Source organism: Anomalospiza imberbis, unplaced genomic scaffold (genome assembly GCF_031753505.1).
Source record: "Anomalospiza imberbis isolate Cuckoo-Finch-1a 21T00152 unplaced genomic scaffold, ASM3175350v1 scaffold_115, whole genome shotgun sequence".
NCBI classification, from domain to species: Eukaryota; Metazoa; Chordata; class Aves; order Passeriformes; family Viduidae; genus Anomalospiza; species Anomalospiza imberbis.
The window spans coordinates 54031-70629 of NW_027099541.1; the positions used below are offsets into that span (position 1 = coordinate 54031).

The window sequence follows — 16599 nt, forward strand, 5'->3', positions numbered from 1 at the left end:
CATCAGCTGTGCCTGGAGCCCCAGTGGCAATGGGAGGTGGTGTCCTCTTCAGTGTCTCCTGGTGCTGCTCTTGGGGCACTGGTTCACCAGATCCAGAAAGCAACCCAATTTCTTCATCTTCTAGGCCTAACTGGGCTTGAATTTCAATGTCAGAGCAGGATGGGGTGGTATTATTCTTTGGAGACTGAAGGCCTGGAACAGAGAGCAAGAGAGCCATGGTCAGAGCCTGGATCTGCAGTGACCTGAGGAGACCGTTCTGCCACGGCCACCTCCCCCAACAATTGCCAAGGCCAAGAGAGAGGTGTTGGCAACAGGTCAGCAGCAAGCTGCTGGCCACAAATTCCACCCATGTCCCTGAAATCCCTGTGTGCTCTGCCCACGCCACCTCTCCTCCACACAGGGAGTGAAACCCGCCAGAGCTGGGGCAGAAATTCCCACTCCCTGCCCAAGCAATGCAGCTCTCCCCCCGCCAACCCCCGCTGACAGCCCGCTGCCCTCACTCACCCTGACTGAGGGCGGGGAGCTCTTCCTGCTGCCCCCTCATCATGGGAAAGCCGGCCATCTCTGAGAACAAAGAGTTCATCTTGGCCCCAGCGGCACAGCTCCCTGCCAGCGGCGCTGCCAGCCCTGTGGCCACACGCCCTGGTGGCCCGGCAGGGCTCAGCCCGGGCCCTTGCCGCACGCTGCCGCCCCAGGGCACGGCTGCCGGAGGGCGGCAGCAGCGCCGAGGCCAGGCGGGGCTCCACGGCGCCGGGCCCGGATGGCGCTGCCGGGGCAGCAGCCGCGGCTGGGGCCGAGCTGAGGCGGGGCGGGGAGGGAGCCCGGGCTCGTGGCTCACCCATGAACCTGACGGCCGCCTCTCGCAGGGGCTCCTGTGGGCTCTGCAGGTAGGGCAGGGCCCGGCGCAGGAGCTCGGCCACTCGGCTCCTGTCCTCTTCCAGCTGGAGAGAGCGGCAGGAGGGAAGGGTTGGCGCGGGCTCGGCCCCTGGGCCGGGCGCTCCCTGCGCCCTGTCCCGGCCTCCCCTGCCCGCACAGCCCCGAGGCCCGGCCAGCAGCCGCTGGCGCCGGGCTCTGGAGGCGGCAGAGGGCCGGCTGCTGCCCGGGGAGCCACGGGGCCGCCCCGCAGCCCCGCTGGGCCGGGGCTCCATCGGCACCCGGCTGGGGCCCACGGGAGCCTGGAGAAGAGCCCGCGCGGCCTCTGGGTGCAGCACCGGGCAGGGGCACAGCTGCCAGCCCACACACCCAGCACCGCGCTCAGGGGGCTTCTCCAGGCTGAGCCTGGGGCTTCCAGGCCGTCCTTACCAGGACCTCAGCGAACTTCCACAGATTCCCCTTCTCCACCAGCTGCTCGAGATTCCTCCTCTCCAGGAACCTGGCCGCACAAAGCAGTGTTTCCCGAGAGGCCTGGAGAGCAGCAGAGACCCAGAGATGGCCACAAAGCCCATGGACCTGTGTCCCTGTGCCAAGGCCTGGAGGAGGCTGAAGCCCACCAGGCGCCAGGGCAGGAGGCAGCCGAGCCCCCTCCCAGCATCATAGGAATGCTCACCTTTGCCACGTGACAGTTCTCATCATGACAGTAGATTAAAAGTGCGTACAGGTTCCTGTTCACAATTGTCTTCAGGGGCTTTTTTCCCTCATCCACTACTGATTCCATCACTGTATGGAAGAGTTGAATGGAGAGCAACTGCACGTGGCTGTTGTCCTAGAGGAAAAGAAAAGACCTACACCAGCTACTCCAGGCCCACCTGGGCAATGGCCTGAAAATCCACAGGGCACAAAGTTTCTGGGAAGCACCCGATGCCTGCGGCTCAGGATGCAGAGCCTTACGTGGTCAAAGAGCAGAAGGAGTGCCTCAGCCAGCTTCGGAGCAGTGGTGCTGGATACCACGATGTGTTTGTGCTGGAGCATGTTCGTGAACACATGGAGGCTCATGCTGACCACCTCTCCATCTGCATCACCCAGCAGCCCCAGAAGGCTTTGAGATACATTGCGCATCCTACTGGCCTGTGTGGAACACAAGGCTGTGCTGGAAAGCCATGGACGGCTGCACGGCCAACACCGCCCTGGCTCTGCAGCCCCACCCTGCTGCTGCAGGGCCCACAGGCCAAAGGCCTGTCCCAAAGCAGCGGGGCAGGTGAGGCAGGAGAGCTGGCAGCAGCTGCCTCAGCTCCTGAAGCCCTGCCAGCCCAAGGGGCTGCTTTGCCCAGCGCAGCTTCAGCCGCTGCCCCCTTCTCACCATCGAGGGATCCTTGCTGGGCACCACGAGGCCTCTGAGCGCCAGGCGACGCCTCTGACTGCATTCACCCTGAAGGTACCTTGACGTGATCCTCAGGACGCTGCCACCACATTTACTCAAGTCTAGGCGCTGGAGGACCTGAAAGGCACAGGGCAGTGACAGGGGACCCGGCCGGCAGGAGCCCAGAACCGCACAGGGCTGGGCCCAGGCAGCAGCACAGGGCGTGGGCACCGTCCTGGCAGCTGTGGCTACGAGAGGGCAGAGAGCTGGGAGGCAGCTCAGCGAGGCAGCGCTGGCCAACAGGCTCACCTCCACAAGGAATGCCAGGAAGGGAAGATCCCAACACGGGTCCTCCCTGCTGAGATGCCGAAGCATGTGGATTGTGATGCGAGAGCACAAAGGCATAAAAACGCAGAGCATCTCCCTGGCAGTGGGGAAAAAGGCACCAAAGCCCTGAGGTGGGGAGACCAAACCTCTCCCAGGACTGACTCACAGAGGTCTGGTCATTCCCCAGCATCCCTGGAGGGGATGTGGGCGCTTTGAGAAACAGTCCCTCCTGGGCACCCTCCTCTCTCAGCCTTTTCCATTCTTCTTGGCCGTCCTTTGGTGACGAGCCCCTCTGGCCCAGGACCACAGGGACTGTGTGGGGCACAGGGCACAAATGCTGGGGGCAGTGGGGAGAAGGGGGTCTCACCTGGCCAACAGACCCACGGCGTAGTGCTGGGAGTCAGCACACAGCAGTGTGTCCCAGCCACCCATGTGCTCCATAGCTTCCACCACATTGTCACACCACAGTCGGCCGAGCAGAGCCTTCATGACCTGCACGGCAAACCTGTGTGCAGAGAAAAGCCCAGGTCACACTGGGAGCACTGGCGCTGGCCACAAGGGCACGGGAAGGACAGGAGGACGGGGACCTGTTGGGCTTGCTGGGAAGGCGGTGTTCCTCCTGGCATGCTCTCCAGAAGTTATCAACTTCCTCTGGTGGCATCTGCTGTGTGGTGATGACAACATGGAAGAGCAGTGCCACAAACAGGCGGGAGGAATAAAGGATCAATGCCTCGTGGCACTCAGGCACCTGGACAATCACCCAGATCACCAGAGTTGCCTGCAAGAGAAGCAGCCCAAGGCAGGGCTCAGTGCCGAGGTGTCCATGGGGCAGGGCCCAAGGGCAGACGCAGGGGAGCAGAAGGCCTGGTGCCCCCTGAGCCTGCCCCGAGCCCAGGTTTCAGCCCAGCGCCTGCGGCGTGGAGAGGATGGAGAGCTGCTGGAGAGGCGACCTGGGGGTGAGCAAAGGCCAGTTCCAGAAACTCACAGCCAGGGAAAAAATGTCCTTGTTGTCCCCATCAGAGGTGCACATTCTGGTCAGAGGCCAGTCCTCCATCACACAGAGCAGTGTTGACAGCACTTTCTCCACTGCTGGTCCCGATGAGCCTATGGCTCTCCACAGCACTGCAGCAGCTCTGTGGGATCAGAGCTCTGTGTCAGGGCCATGTCAGTCACAGCACCATGCCCTGTGCAGCTGTGGGGGCCCAGGTGACAGAGCCCTGGAGCCCTGAAGGGCAGGGAAGGAGCACTGGCAGCAGGCTCAGGAAACAGAGGGGCCCGAGGGTCCTGGGCCTCTCTGCCTGTCTGGCAGACCCCATGGGACAGGCTGTGCAGGGCCACGGGCCCTAAAGGCTGCTGAGCCCTGAGCTCTCCAGGCTCGTGGGCCCTGTACCTGTCACACGTTGGGGCACAGCGCAGGAGGGTCAGCACCACGTCAGCAGGGTGTTCTTCAGCCAGCCTCACAAGGTCAATTTGCAGCCTGGCATCCACAGAGACGTAGGTGACGAGACTCTGGTGGATGTTCTTCACCTTGGCTGGCACCTGGAGGAGGCATAGGGAAGACTTGGAGCACTGTTCAAGGGAGCAACTTCCCCAGCTTCCCCCAAGAAGTGCTTCCCTTCCCACCACACTGTGCTGGCCTCAAAGCCTGAGGGGGCCCAGAGACCCTGGCTTGAGGGGACACGCGATCCTGGCTGGCCTCCAGGTGTGGAGCCAGGCTGTTTACCTGCTGCTTGTGAGCAGAAACACTAGGTTCCTTGAAATAGTTGAATATGAGTTCCTGAATCAGAATGGGAGCAGGTGTGGTGTCAGTATTTGTAAGGCCCTGAGTCTCTTCATTGTCCCTGTTTGTGATGGCCACAACCTCAGTCATTGACGAGCTAAGAGCCTTTGCCCAGGTTTCAGTCGCTGAGGCGTCAGAGTCTTCTGAGCGCTCAGCCGAATCCGGGCTGACATCAGGCTCAGCCTGGAGCTCGGTCAGCCCCGAGTCAGGCTTGGCTGGGCCCTCAGCTGCTGTGCTGCCGGTCTTTCTCCGCCGAATGCGCAGGAACTTCCGGAACATCTGCAGGAGAACAAAGGACAGGGAAGCCCGGAGTGTTCCATGGAGTGCTCCAAGCGTGGTGCTGGGCTGAGCAGTGACAGCAGGCCCAGCCCAGGTGGGGATGGCTGCTGGTACCTTCAGGCTTCTGCGGAAGCGGCCACGGCTGGGTTCCTGCTCTTGTGTCCGGTCCAGGGCTGCACCTGGCAAAGAGCGAGCGCAGCCAGAGCTGAGGGGCTGCGGGAGAGGCCGGAGAACACAGCCCAGCCCCGCGCTCCCCAAGCAGGGGCAGCCAGGGATGCCCCAGGGGATGGAGCATGGCCACTGCAGGGTGTCTGCCTGGCCCCTCTTCCATCCTGTCCATGGGCATGTCCCCAGGGGATGGGATGGGATGGGATGGGATGGGATGGGATGGGATGGGATGGGGCCAAGCTGGCTGCAGCCATCAGCCCTGTGGCCCAGCTCTGCAACTCACCATCCTGCGGTGGCTGGAACTGCTCCAGTTCTTCATGCTGTTGTGCTGGGGCAGCTCCAGGGTCTTCCTTTTTTTTCTTCCTGAACACTTTGAACACACTGAGAAATCTGTTTGCCATGCCAGAGTATGACCTTGAGGGCACCTTCAAGGAAGATGGCAGGGTGATGTTCTGAGTCAACAAGTTGTGTAGTTGTGCCTTGAAGGCACCTGAGACAGAGAAACCTCAGCAAGGCTGCAGGACAGCAAGTCCTGCACTCTGGTCTGGAGGGCTCCTGCCACAATGACAGGAGACTCCTCGTTAAGGATTGTGGTCGCCAATTCCTTCAGTCTGGCTACGCGGGCACCTGCAAAAGAAAAGCCTCGGGAAGGCCACGGGCTGCCAAGTCCCGACGTCCTGCCACGAGGTCACCTGTAGGAATAACGCCTCGGGAAAGCTCCGGGTCAGACACAAACGAGCGCGCTGTGCGGGGGCTCCTCACGACACCGCTCTGTCCCGTCCTGTCCCGTCGCCTGCTCCGAGCACTGTGGCGTGCTCTTGTCACCGCCAGCTCCTATGTCCCCACGTGTCACAAAGGCAGGGCCCTTGGACACCTTGTCCCGTTCCATGCCATGGTGACTGTGCTGCAGCGTGTCACAAAGGGCCCTTGCACACACTGTTGCCACCTGCTGTGGGGCCGCCCCCAGCCCACCCTAAGTGGCCAAGGTTGGAAGGAATCCCTGGCCCCAGGTGTCTAAGACAGCCCAACAGGATCTTTAGGAGCAGCTCAAACCATCAGCACACCCTGCCCTGCTCTGCGGGATCAGGCCATTTAAGAATCCTCAATTCAGGAAGGCTTTACTTCTCATTGGGCCCCTGGAGTAGTTCCAAAATTTGCAAACTTCTGAAATTAATAGAGATTGCTGGGGAATGTGAATGATTTGGAAGTTTGTTCCCATCTAAAAGCAGCAACTCGTTTGCCTTAACACATTCCATTGAAAGTCACTCTGGAAACATAGCACTATACAGAGGCAAAAAGAAGACCATTCTTTGGTGTGCAAATGGTTTTCAATGAAGGGATGATAATATCGTCATTCTCTTAAGGAATAAAAGCTCTCAAGGATTGAAAGTCCATTAAGTGTTACAAAAGTAGCCCAAACAAATGAGTAGATGGAAAAAGGGCTCATCCACCCCAGTAGAGATATCTAAGTGGCCAATAAAGTACAGCTCTCCCATCTTGTTCCCTGCAGGAGAATCAGGACCATGAACGGAAATAGTCACAGATATTCCTTCTGCCCTCCATAAGCAAAGCAGCGCTAAACCACAAATGCTGCCTTCAAGCTGATTCAAATTCCAGCCTAGAACTCTCACCTTCCAGACAACTCCTTCCCCAACACGTCCCCCAAAACCAACCCCCCGCAAACACCCGCAGAGAAGCCCTCAACAGCCCGCCAGGACCCCCAGCTGTCCCCGTCCCTCCTCAAAGCTTTCCCACCATCCAGCAGACCCCCTGGTTCCCTGCATGTGCCGTGGAATGGCACTCTGAAGGATCTTCTCCGAGGAATTCCCTGGCAGCAAGCTCAGGCTGCCAGGCCTATGGATCCTGGCTCATCCTTCCCACCGAGCCTTCCTGTGCACGGCTTTTCCATTGGCACATCTGCGCTCAGCTCGGACTTCTCCACTCAGCCAGGGCTGCTGGTAAAGGATTGAGAGCAGCCTGGCAAGCTCTTTTTCCAGCTCCCTCTGTGCTCTTGGGGCAGGTAGAACATTCCACAGGAAAGCAACTGGTGCCACAGGGAGTGGGCGGCATCAGGCAGCTCTGGGGAGGCCCCTCAGGACTGCTGTACCCTGAGGGAACACTGTTGGCCATCCCCTGTGTGTATCTGCACAAGCTTAAAATCAGCTGCCTCAGCTGCCAGGACCTCTCTTGGCCAGCATCCTGACGTGGATGCAGGACTGCTGCGAGGCACTGCTGGGACCCAGCGGGACAGGACCGGCTGTCTCGTGTCCACGTAGCACCCCTCACGCAGCCAGGGCCATCCCGAAAGCAGACAGACGCTCCCGTGTCAGCAGAGAGGAGCAAGGAGCACTGGGCTCCTCTCAGGGTACCTCAGCTGGGCTCGCTCCACAACACGCCCCCATTGTAAGGCCTGCTGATGCCCAGCTGCCAGAAATGCCCACCTTGTGCTCTCCAAGATGCACAGGGAGAGCCAATGAGCAGGACACTTTGGGAGGCAAACCTTCCAAGCCTTTCTGAGGCCAGGCACGCACCAAGATCAGCCAAGACTCTCCACGCTGCCTGGCCCACCCAGCCCAGCTCTGTGCTGGCCCTGGGCCACAGCAGCTCCCTCCAAGCAGGAGGCAAATGCATATTGCCAAGAGCTGAAACCCAGCTGTCTTGGTTTGGAAAGACAGGTGTCTGCTAAGGAAGGCAGCAACCTCCCCTGAAATGGAAAAATGTAGACCTCTTCCCTCTGAATTGTTCCAAGTTTGAAATTAAGGGGAGCTCCCAGGCAAAAATATGGGAGCAGGAATACCAGTTCTTTATTAGGGAAGAAAATAACAGATAAAATACACAATGCAGTGAACTAAAACAGCACTGACAGAGTCAGAATACATCCTGACACCCTGGTGGACAGGGTGTTGGTAGCAGTCCAATTGGAATTGTGGCTGGAGTCCTCCCGGAGTGTCAGGTGTGGTTCTGTTGGAGAAGTGATCTTGTGGAAAAGGGTGCAGTCTTCCTCTGAAGAGGCAGTGGAAGAGGCAGCTGTTCCTCTGGGAAAATCCAGCGCAGAAATAGCTGTGCTCCTGGGCCAGAAGTTCAAGACCATACATGCAGGTAGGGATGCTTGGCTCCTCCCTCTGGGCGGAGCATCTCACAATGGCATGTTACAGTTCTTTTCAGTCTTGCAGTGGCCCACTATCAGCAGATGTCTTTCCGGAGGGAGGATTGATTGTGGAAGAGATAAGGAACAACTGCCCACTTCACACAAGACAACTGCCATACAGATGGCAAATAGAATACATCTTGCTTTTTTCGATCTGGGACAACAGCAGACAGGGAAGATGTGAAAAGGGTGTGTGTAAAGGCCTTTTCATTCACAGCTCCCACAGAGAGCTTTGGGGCTCACAGCGGGACAGAGACGGTTCTGCTCGCACCTCTGTCCAAAGGGGGGTAACACATCCTGCTGCAGGTGCTTGGCTTGGTCTCGGCAGGTCCAGGTGGATGCCAAACCTGCTCTTCACAGCCTTCTTCCTGCCCCTCTGCCAAGTGCAATGGGCCTTCAAGGACTGAAAGGAGCACAGAGAGCCAAAGGGGGATACTCGCACCTACCTCACTGGGAGCTCCCTGGGAAGCACTTTCCTTGAGAAGCAAGCCCCTTTCCTCCAAAGGCGTTTCCCCAAACGTGCAGCTTTTCTGGGGAACACCAACACACCCTCAAGAAACGCTGGCAAGGCTGAAAGACTTCAGGTCCTTTCAGGACAGGCACTCCAGCTCTAGCTCGTATTCCCCCAAGTGTGTTTCCAGGTGGAGGCTCAGACGTGCAGCCCCAGGCCTTCTACAAACACGGGCTGCTCGCTGCCTCTTTCTGCCGGATCGGTGCGTGTCTCACAAACGGGACGGGACCCTGACTGGTTGCAGACTTGTGATTTATTATCTGTCTGCATCATACAAGCAAAAAGCAAGAGGCACAGGAAAATGACAACACCCATGCAAACACAGATCACAGACAAGATGGCAGCCCATGCAAAGCCTTTTTATACCCATTCTTTGAACCAATAGCATAAAAGAAAAGGTGTAAAGTCGTTATACTCTAAGCAATTAGAAAAGGACCCACGTGGGTTTAACATAAACAAAAAGGACTTCTATGAACCTCAAACAATACACAATAATTCGTTCTTTAAGATGGAAACTTGTTCTATCTTTGCAAAGCATATATCTAGGACTTTCCACATCTTGAGCTATCAATACGTTCTTGTTCTTTCTTGTTCCTTATGATAAATATCAATGTATTCACTTGGTTCTTAACTTCCTAGCTTTCTCAGAAGGTGTAGAAATTTCCCAGCCTTTCTCAGCTTTGGAAAGTGTCTTTTACCTTTTTATATTCCTACACCTCTTCAGCTGTGGGGCCGCCCCCAGCCCACCCTAAGTGACCAAGGTTGGAAGGAATCCCTGGCCCCAGGTGTCTAAGACAGCCCAACAGGATCTTTAGGAGCAGCTCAAACCATCAGCACACCCTGCCCTGCTCTGCGGGATCAGGCCATTTAAGAATCCTCAGTTCAGGAAGGCTTTACTTCTCATTGGGCCACTGGAGTAGTTCCAAAATTTGCAAACTTCTCAAATTAATAGCCATTGCTGGGGAATGTGAATGATTTGGAAGTTTGTTCCCATCTAAAAGCAGCAACTCGTTTGCCTTAACACATTCCATTGAAAGTCACTCTGGAAACATAGCACTATACAGAGGCAAAAAGAAGACCATTCTTTGGTGTGCAAATGGTTTTCAATGAAGGGATGATAATATCGTCATTCTCTTAAGGAATAAAAGCTCTCAAGGATTGAAAGTCCATTAAGTGTTACAAAAGTAGCCCAAACAAATGAGTAGATGGAAAAAGGGCTCATCCACCCCAGTAGAGATATCTAAGTGGCCAATAAAGTACAGCTCTCCCATCTTGTTCCCTGCAGAAGAATCAGGACCATGAACAGAACTAGTCACAGATATTTCTTCTGCCCTCCATAAGCAAAGCTGTGCTAAACCACAAATGCAGCCTTCAAGCTGACTCAGTTTCCAGCCTAGACCTCTCACCTTCCAGACAACTCCTTCCCCAACACGCCCCCCAACCCCAACCCCCTGCAAACACCCGCAGAGAAGCCCTCAACAGCCCTCAAACAGAGTAAGTTTGGACTGAACTTTTGCTTTCAGGCACTCAATGGATTTGTCATCGCCGTGACTGGAGACGGCTACATCTTCTACATCTCCCCTTCCGTGCAGGACTACTTGGGCTTCCACCAGGTGAGCACCATGTTTTCCTGGCTGGAAACAGATGGATGCAGTCCTGGTGTGGGAAGGAGATGCAGATGGAGAGCAAAGCTTCCCTAAGGGCAGCAGCTCCTGTGGCAGGGGAAGGAGCTGGAGTTTGCCTGTTCTTTACACTCAGTCTTGCACTTACAGCACCCAGGAAGGGAAACCTTCTGCCGTGTCCTCTTCCCGACACCTCTGCCAGGCTGTCCAGGAGCAGACACTATTCTGTTTTGTCGTTCCAGTCGGATCTCATCCACCAGAGCGTGTACGAGCTGATCCGTGCGGACGACAGGGCCGTCTTCCACCGCCAGCTGCAGAGGACCCCACTGCATGCTGCTGACAGTGAGTGCCAGGCTGATCCCTGCAGGGGTTCACTTGAGCAGCTCTGATCCGTGAGCTCAGGGCGTGCAGCACAGTTTGGAAAACTTCCGTTTGCTTTTCCAGCTTTTCCCCCTGAGCAGCCGCTGCTTGCCAGACGCAGCGCCACATCCAGCCCCCAGCACCTCCATGCTGAGAAGCAGTCCTTGGTGGAGAGGAGCTTCACCTGCCGCTTCCGCTGCCTGCTGGATAACTCCTTGGGATTCTTGGTAATGCTGGGACACCCTTCTGCTCCTCCTGTGCCTGCAGGGTGTTCCCCCAGAGCCACTTGTGTCCCATAGGGGTGAGAGCACAGCAAGTTCCCAGCACCCTGTTTGCTTCACACCCACGTTTTCTAATCCCTGTAAGGCCTTGAATTTCCATGGGGGCCTGAAGTTCCCCCTTGGTCAGCAAAAGTCAGCAGCAGACAAGTCCCCAAAGTGCTTTCTTTGCCATTGCCACACTCCTCCCGCCTATCTGCATCCTGGAGCTCCGGACCAAAACACCCCCGTTGCACTCAAACACGTTGGTGACTCTGTGGCACAATGTCCTCCTCCAGGCAAACCCAGTCAGTTGCCCATCGGGGGCTTCGCTGGCCATAGTTCCAAAAGACTGGGAGCTGCAGGAGCATACGTGGAGTCCCAGACTCTGCCAGGTGGCAGTCCTGAGAATTCCCCGGGGGCTTGGCTGTGGTGGCCACCCCCCTCCCAGTCTTTTCCTTGCCCTGCCCAGGGCTTGCATGAGTCCCTGTTCTCTGGGGATGGGAAGCTCTATGATGTGGAGGCTGCTCTCCCTGCACCCTTAGGAGGCAGGCAGCAGCCAGGGCATGGCGGCTTCCCCAAACAGCCCCTGGTAGCCCACGTAGAACCCAGCTTTTCCTGGGAGGGGGAGCAGGCAGTGCTCCGAGAGGACAAGGGGTTCTCACAGCTGTGGCTCCCACAGGCTGGGGCAGCTCCTCAGAGGAGCCATGGGCAGGGCCAGCGCAGCACAGCGGACTCCTGCTGAACTCCAGCATGGATCCCAGCGCCCACCAGATGGACTGCATTGTGCTGTCCAAGTGCCAGTATGGAAACAGCCTTTTTGGCAGGAGAGCAACTTCCTGAGGGATGCTGCTAAAGAATCCCTTCCCCAGCAGCCAGGCGCCTTGCCTTGCCCTGCTGAGAACCACCCTGGAGCACCCTCCTCCTCACCGGGCTCGGCTTCAAGGTGCTCAGCAGCTCTCCCGTGAAGGTGGATGCAGGAGCACCCCTGTGCTCCGGGCAGGGTCCTGGCTGCCCATCAGTTCCCTTCTCAGCTGGGCAGCCCCTCTGAACCTGTGAGATCCAGCTCAAGGGGAGGTGCGAGGGCTGCAGGACCTGAGGGGTGCCCGGCTCCTGTGGAGGTCTGCCAGGAGTGCAGCCACACCATCCTTTGTGGGCAGCCTGGTTTGGGGCTCCATGTGAACCAGGAGCCCTGTCTTGGAAAGCCACCAGCAGCCGTGAGCTCTTCTCATACCTGCCAGCTGTGCCCCGTGCCCCCTGGTCTCTCAGGATTTTGTCTTCCAATGCCGTCAGGCAGTCTGAGATGAAGTGGTTTGGACTTTTTGTTCCGTGAGAAGTCTTTCAGGGAGATGCAGCTGTGCCACTGGGGAGGCTTGTGGGCTTCTGGGGTCCAAGGAAGGACATTGCTTGCTGGCACATCCATGTGCTTGGGGCAGCCTCTTGCAGATGGAGCTGCTGCCTCACAGGCAGGCAGCCCTGAACTGCTGTTTCTCAACAAAACAGCATGCTCTCCTCATCTCCTGTGTTGGACCACCCTTGTCATGTTGCTGTTTAGTCCCCTGCTTCATCTCTGCTGGCCTGAGCCTCTTTTCCTCCTGTGCTCTCCATCTCCTCCAGAGACCATCCAAATCCTTTGGAAAAGATGTTACCAAGCACTTCAAGAAGCTCACAGCATTGAAGGGTCTCGGTGAGAGGTGGAGTTGGTGGGAGTGGAGGCATCCTGGGGATTTGGGCTCTCCAGCAGCCTCCCAGGGGAGTTTGGGAGAGGTAGGTACCAGGCATTGTGACTTTACTGGGATGCAGGGTGGGGAAGGTCCAGCTGAGCTCCCCTTGGGTTTGTCACTGGCTTGTCCTTGTCGTCCTCTTCTCTGCTCCACAGTGCCGTGGGACAGAGAAGAGTGGGGCTTCCCCCTGTGGTTTTGCCAAAGCAGTGAGAAGGAAAGGCAGGGAGGGATGCAGTGACCACTGGCTGCCTCTCCACTTCAGACCGACTTGGTGCCCCTCAAACCATTGTTCTGCAGCCCAGAACAACCGCTTTGTTGAATTCTCTTCCTTTTCCATATACGTAACCTAAGATTTGAATGAATTGTTTTTTCCCCACCATGAGAGCAAAGTCTTGCAGATTCATCAGGGAAATCCACAAAAAAGCAAAGATTTTTTTTTGGGGGGGAGGGTGGGGATGATTTGAGTCCACACTGACTTGCAACCTTGGGTTAGAGAGATCAGAGTTCTTGGGGACATTCACACCTTCCCCTCATGCACCCATCAACCTGAGCATCGCATCTGCCTCGCACACCAGTGTTAAGCATTTTTTGGATCAAATTAAATCTGGTAATCAGCGCAGGGCCAGGAGCAAGCCCACATGTCCCGGTGTAGAGTGGCCTCATCTCCCCGGGTCTCTTCCTTCATGCCCAGCCTTGCCTCTGCTCGTGGGGCCTGGGAAAGGTCAAGCTCCTCTCTGCAGGCTGCGAGCAGAGCAATGCTGAAACGTGCTGGACCACTCTGAGGCGGCTTCGAGGAGCACCTAGGTCGGGCAAGGAGTTGACTGGCCATGATCCAGATCCAAAAAGCAGCAGGATGGACTCTGCTCACTAGCCTTTGTTGTTCTGGTGCCTGTGAGACGGTGCTGGGGGCGTACCAGGGGCTCCCAGTGCTTCAAGAGATGGGGGCACTGCTGCTTAGGGTCGTGACAGATCCCCCCCCGCCCCGTGCTCTGTCACTGGTGTCTGATCTCTCTGTACCTCGTGGCTGTACAGATAAAGTCTGTTCTGGTGGCAGCGTCTCATTTTCTGCTCCATGATTTCTTTGTGCTGCTGGTGGCAGCTGGAAGGTGCTGAGGGGAAAAGAGCTGTCCGGAGCCTCACCCCTGTGTTTGGTGATGTATTAAAAGGCGATTTGCTTTGTGCTGATGTTTGTTTTGACCCAAAACCATGTCCCGCCATTTCCTCCTTGACTGAGCAAGTGCTGAGAAAAGCCTGGCCCTGGTGCTGGGTGGGTGACACTCCCGTTGTCACTGTCCCCAGCTACTGTGGGCATGCACGGCAGCAGAGGCGTGACAGTGTCCCCCCTTTGCACCCCCAAACTGCCCTGTGGGGTTGTGGGACTCACAGGCAGGCTTACACTCCTCATTGGCACACATGGTTGTTAATATCTGATGATTAAAAATGATTACAGTGATGCGTCTGCCCAAAATAAGGTGTAAATGACACCATATGCTGGTGCCAATAGCATGGATCTTTATTTAACCGTAAACGTGAGGGGGAGAGAGGGAAAAGATGGGAGCGTGGAGAGAAAGTGACTGCAGCCTACATCCATCGAGTGGTGAAGGGAAACAGTCCAACAAACACCACATGCGTGGGGTTTCTATTCTGCTGAGGCTACGTGGGAACATCCCCTGTACCTCTCCCTGGGGCGGGGAGCTTCACACCGGTAATACTGTGGATCACGGGACGCTCGGGGACTCTTTACACCTTCGGAGATGCTGCAGCTGTCTCCAGGTGAGCGCAGTTGAATTAACGATGGCCCATCAGTTGAGATGGGTACCTTCAGCTTATGTGTGACTGTCCCCAGACTTGGGAACCCATTACGTGAGGGAGGACATTGGCATGATGAGTGAAATGAATGGGCCAGGAGACCAACTCCCTTTGATGCCTTCATTGAAGTGATCAGCTCTGGGTGGGGGCCCGAGGGGTCTCGCACACCGCCGCTGCTCCCTTTGGCGACGCAGAGGAGGAGGTGATCAGGTTTGCTTCACAGCAGAGCTGAGGGTTCTGTGCTCATGGCATGCCTAGGAAGACGATTTCTGGCTCATAGTCAGGGGTCCTCATTCTATTCTGGTTCAGCTTAGGTTAGGGTGACTTCTAAAAGTCGTTTGGAAGGGTAGAGGAACTTCTCCCCAGTAGGTCCAGTCACTTAGTTCCCCAAATTTTAAATTGGCTCGTTGTTTCTAGGGTCTTTTGTGGTGTTTTCTTGAGCTTTTCTTGATTTGCATATTCCTGAGAAGGTTTCCGGCTGCCATTTTAGGGAGCAGCAGCAGCAATACACGAAGGCTCCAATAAGGGGACAGGTAAAAGGGAATACAACCAGGGTACGTGTAAGGGAATTTAACAAGGAGGGGGGTACCAGGTGGGGGTACAACCGGGGTGTATGTAAGGGGGATAACAGTGAGGGATTATAACAAGTGCAGATTTAAGGGAGTTTACATTGGGGGTGTAACAAGGGCGTATGCAAGGGAGTTAACAGTGAGGGGGGTGTAACAAGGGTGTAACATTTATTAACCTAAACAGCAAATGCTTTAAAAGCTCCAACCATACTGACCTTGTTCATAACAAGAGAATAAAAGCTTCCTGGTGTCGCTGCTAATAAAGGCTGAAACAACCCTCACACGTTGCCTTGGGGGCATAAGGCAGGAATTCAGATGGCAATTTCTGCTCCACACAGGCTCCTCTCTGCCTGTTTCTGCAGAGCATCTCCTGTTGGGACCCGTGCTGTTGGGGAAAACAGTATTCTCAGCATCTGTAGAGGATGAGGCTATTTGGAATGCAAAATTGGGTTGAATAATAGAACTGTCACTCCGAGGCCCGTGTTTATCGCTGGAGCGTGGACATTTCTGTGTACCAAAGACTCCTGATAGTTATTGCAAAATCATTCCAAGGCAAAATGATCCGTTTTGGAGTGACATTGGTATTGGAATGTGCCCCCAGTGAGGTACCAACCTCGTGTCAGTTTACACAGGTGATGATCTGGCCTGAAACTTGGGACTTCAGGGCCCTGTTTGATCTGATTCCTGTTGTCTTCCAGTTACCAGCTAAGCAAAAGCAGCAGAGAAAGTGCTCAGTGCCAGCTCTGCAGGAAGGCTGAAATGATGATTCCTGTTCTTATTTGTGACAAGGGGGTCATAAATCAGGTTTTTGGGTGGCATAAAGCCTTGTTGTGGCACTGCAAGTTTGGGAAGTCAAGTCAGAACTCGACAGGTGTCAGCTGAGGTTCTGATCACTGCAGTTCTCCTAATTTAGACGATTTTAACTGCAGGAGCATCTGAAGAGCAACCAAAATAACATTTGTGTAATGACTGTTCCACAGTTTGGTGTTTCTAATCTAAGTATCCTCCTGCCCCGCTGAGTCACAGCCTGTGAGGGGGAGTGAAGGACATTTGAAGCTCTGAGAGAAGTTGGGTTATGTCACGCTCTTACTGCTGGGATCTCCAACAGTTTGTTTAGTTTTGTTTTATGAAATTCCTCTGTTTGTATTTGAAACATGAATTTTAGCCACAACATTAAACAATTGGGAACGTGCTATTCTTCTCAGAAAGAAAACGCTGTGAATGTCCTGCTCAGAGTATTTGCCACAGACACAGTGCCGAAGGGCAAAGTACCACTGCTAAACCAACAGAAAAAGATTGACTTCATCTCCTGCATTTACAGCTGATCATTTTTCCATTTGTCACAGCCTGCTTTTTCCTCCTCTCTTTCACAAGGAGCTTTTCCCTTCAAGGCACGCTGCTTTAATGAACCTTATTTCCTCTGGTTTAAATCCTTCCGTGGGTCCGCCCGCTGTTTGGATTTTCTCCTTTTCTGTGTTTAAAATTCCGGGAATGGATGGGAACAGTTTGGGGGATTTCGGCGTCGCTCACACGCAGTTCCCTCCGCGCGCAGCAGGGGGCGCAACGCGCTGTGCCTCGGGCAGGGAATTCCAAAGTTTTCCGCACTAAATCCAGCGGGTGCGTGAGGGGACCTTGTGTGCGTGCGAGGGATCTTCTGTCTGCGCGGGACGCTGGAATCTGCGTGCGAGTGTGTGGGAGAGAGAGGGACAGCGAGAGGGGAGATTCTGTGTGCGTGTTTTAAAGGAACCTCTGAGCGTGCGCGTGTGAGTGAGGGGAGCTTTTGTGCGTGCCTGTGTGTGAGGGAAGCCT

General features: G+C 55.7%; 1 protein-coding gene and 2 long non-coding RNA genes across 3 annotated transcripts; 1 reads left to right on the forward strand and 2 right to left on the reverse strand.

Moving 5' to 3' along the window:
* Positions 1–1899: 1899 nt before the first annotated feature.
* On the reverse strand, positions 1900–2299 carry LOC137465849 (uncharacterized). Its single transcript, XR_010994854.1, has 2 exons — positions 2237–2299; positions 1900–2004 (listed from the first exon to the last, which is right to left on the reverse strand). It is a non-coding gene; the product is annotated as an uncharacterized lncRNA (long non-coding RNA).
* Positions 2300–3153: 854 nt separating this feature from the next.
* Positions 3154–4099, reverse strand: LOC137465848 (uncharacterized). Its single transcript, XR_010994853.1, has 3 exons — positions 3954–4099; positions 3549–3696; positions 3154–3341 (listed from the first exon to the last, which is right to left on the reverse strand). It is a non-coding gene; the product is annotated as an uncharacterized lncRNA (long non-coding RNA).
* A 1090-nt stretch (positions 4100–5189) lies between these two features.
* Positions 5190–11531, forward strand: LOC137465855 (uncharacterized). Its single transcript, XM_068177864.1, is given in 8 exon segments — positions 5190–5234; positions 9973–10062; positions 10314–10413; positions 10516–10658; positions 10798–10866; positions 10868–11036; positions 11039–11404; positions 11407–11531. Coding segments are annotated over 8 exon segments (1107 nt in total).
* The last annotated feature ends 5068 nt before the right edge of the window (positions 11532–16599 follow it).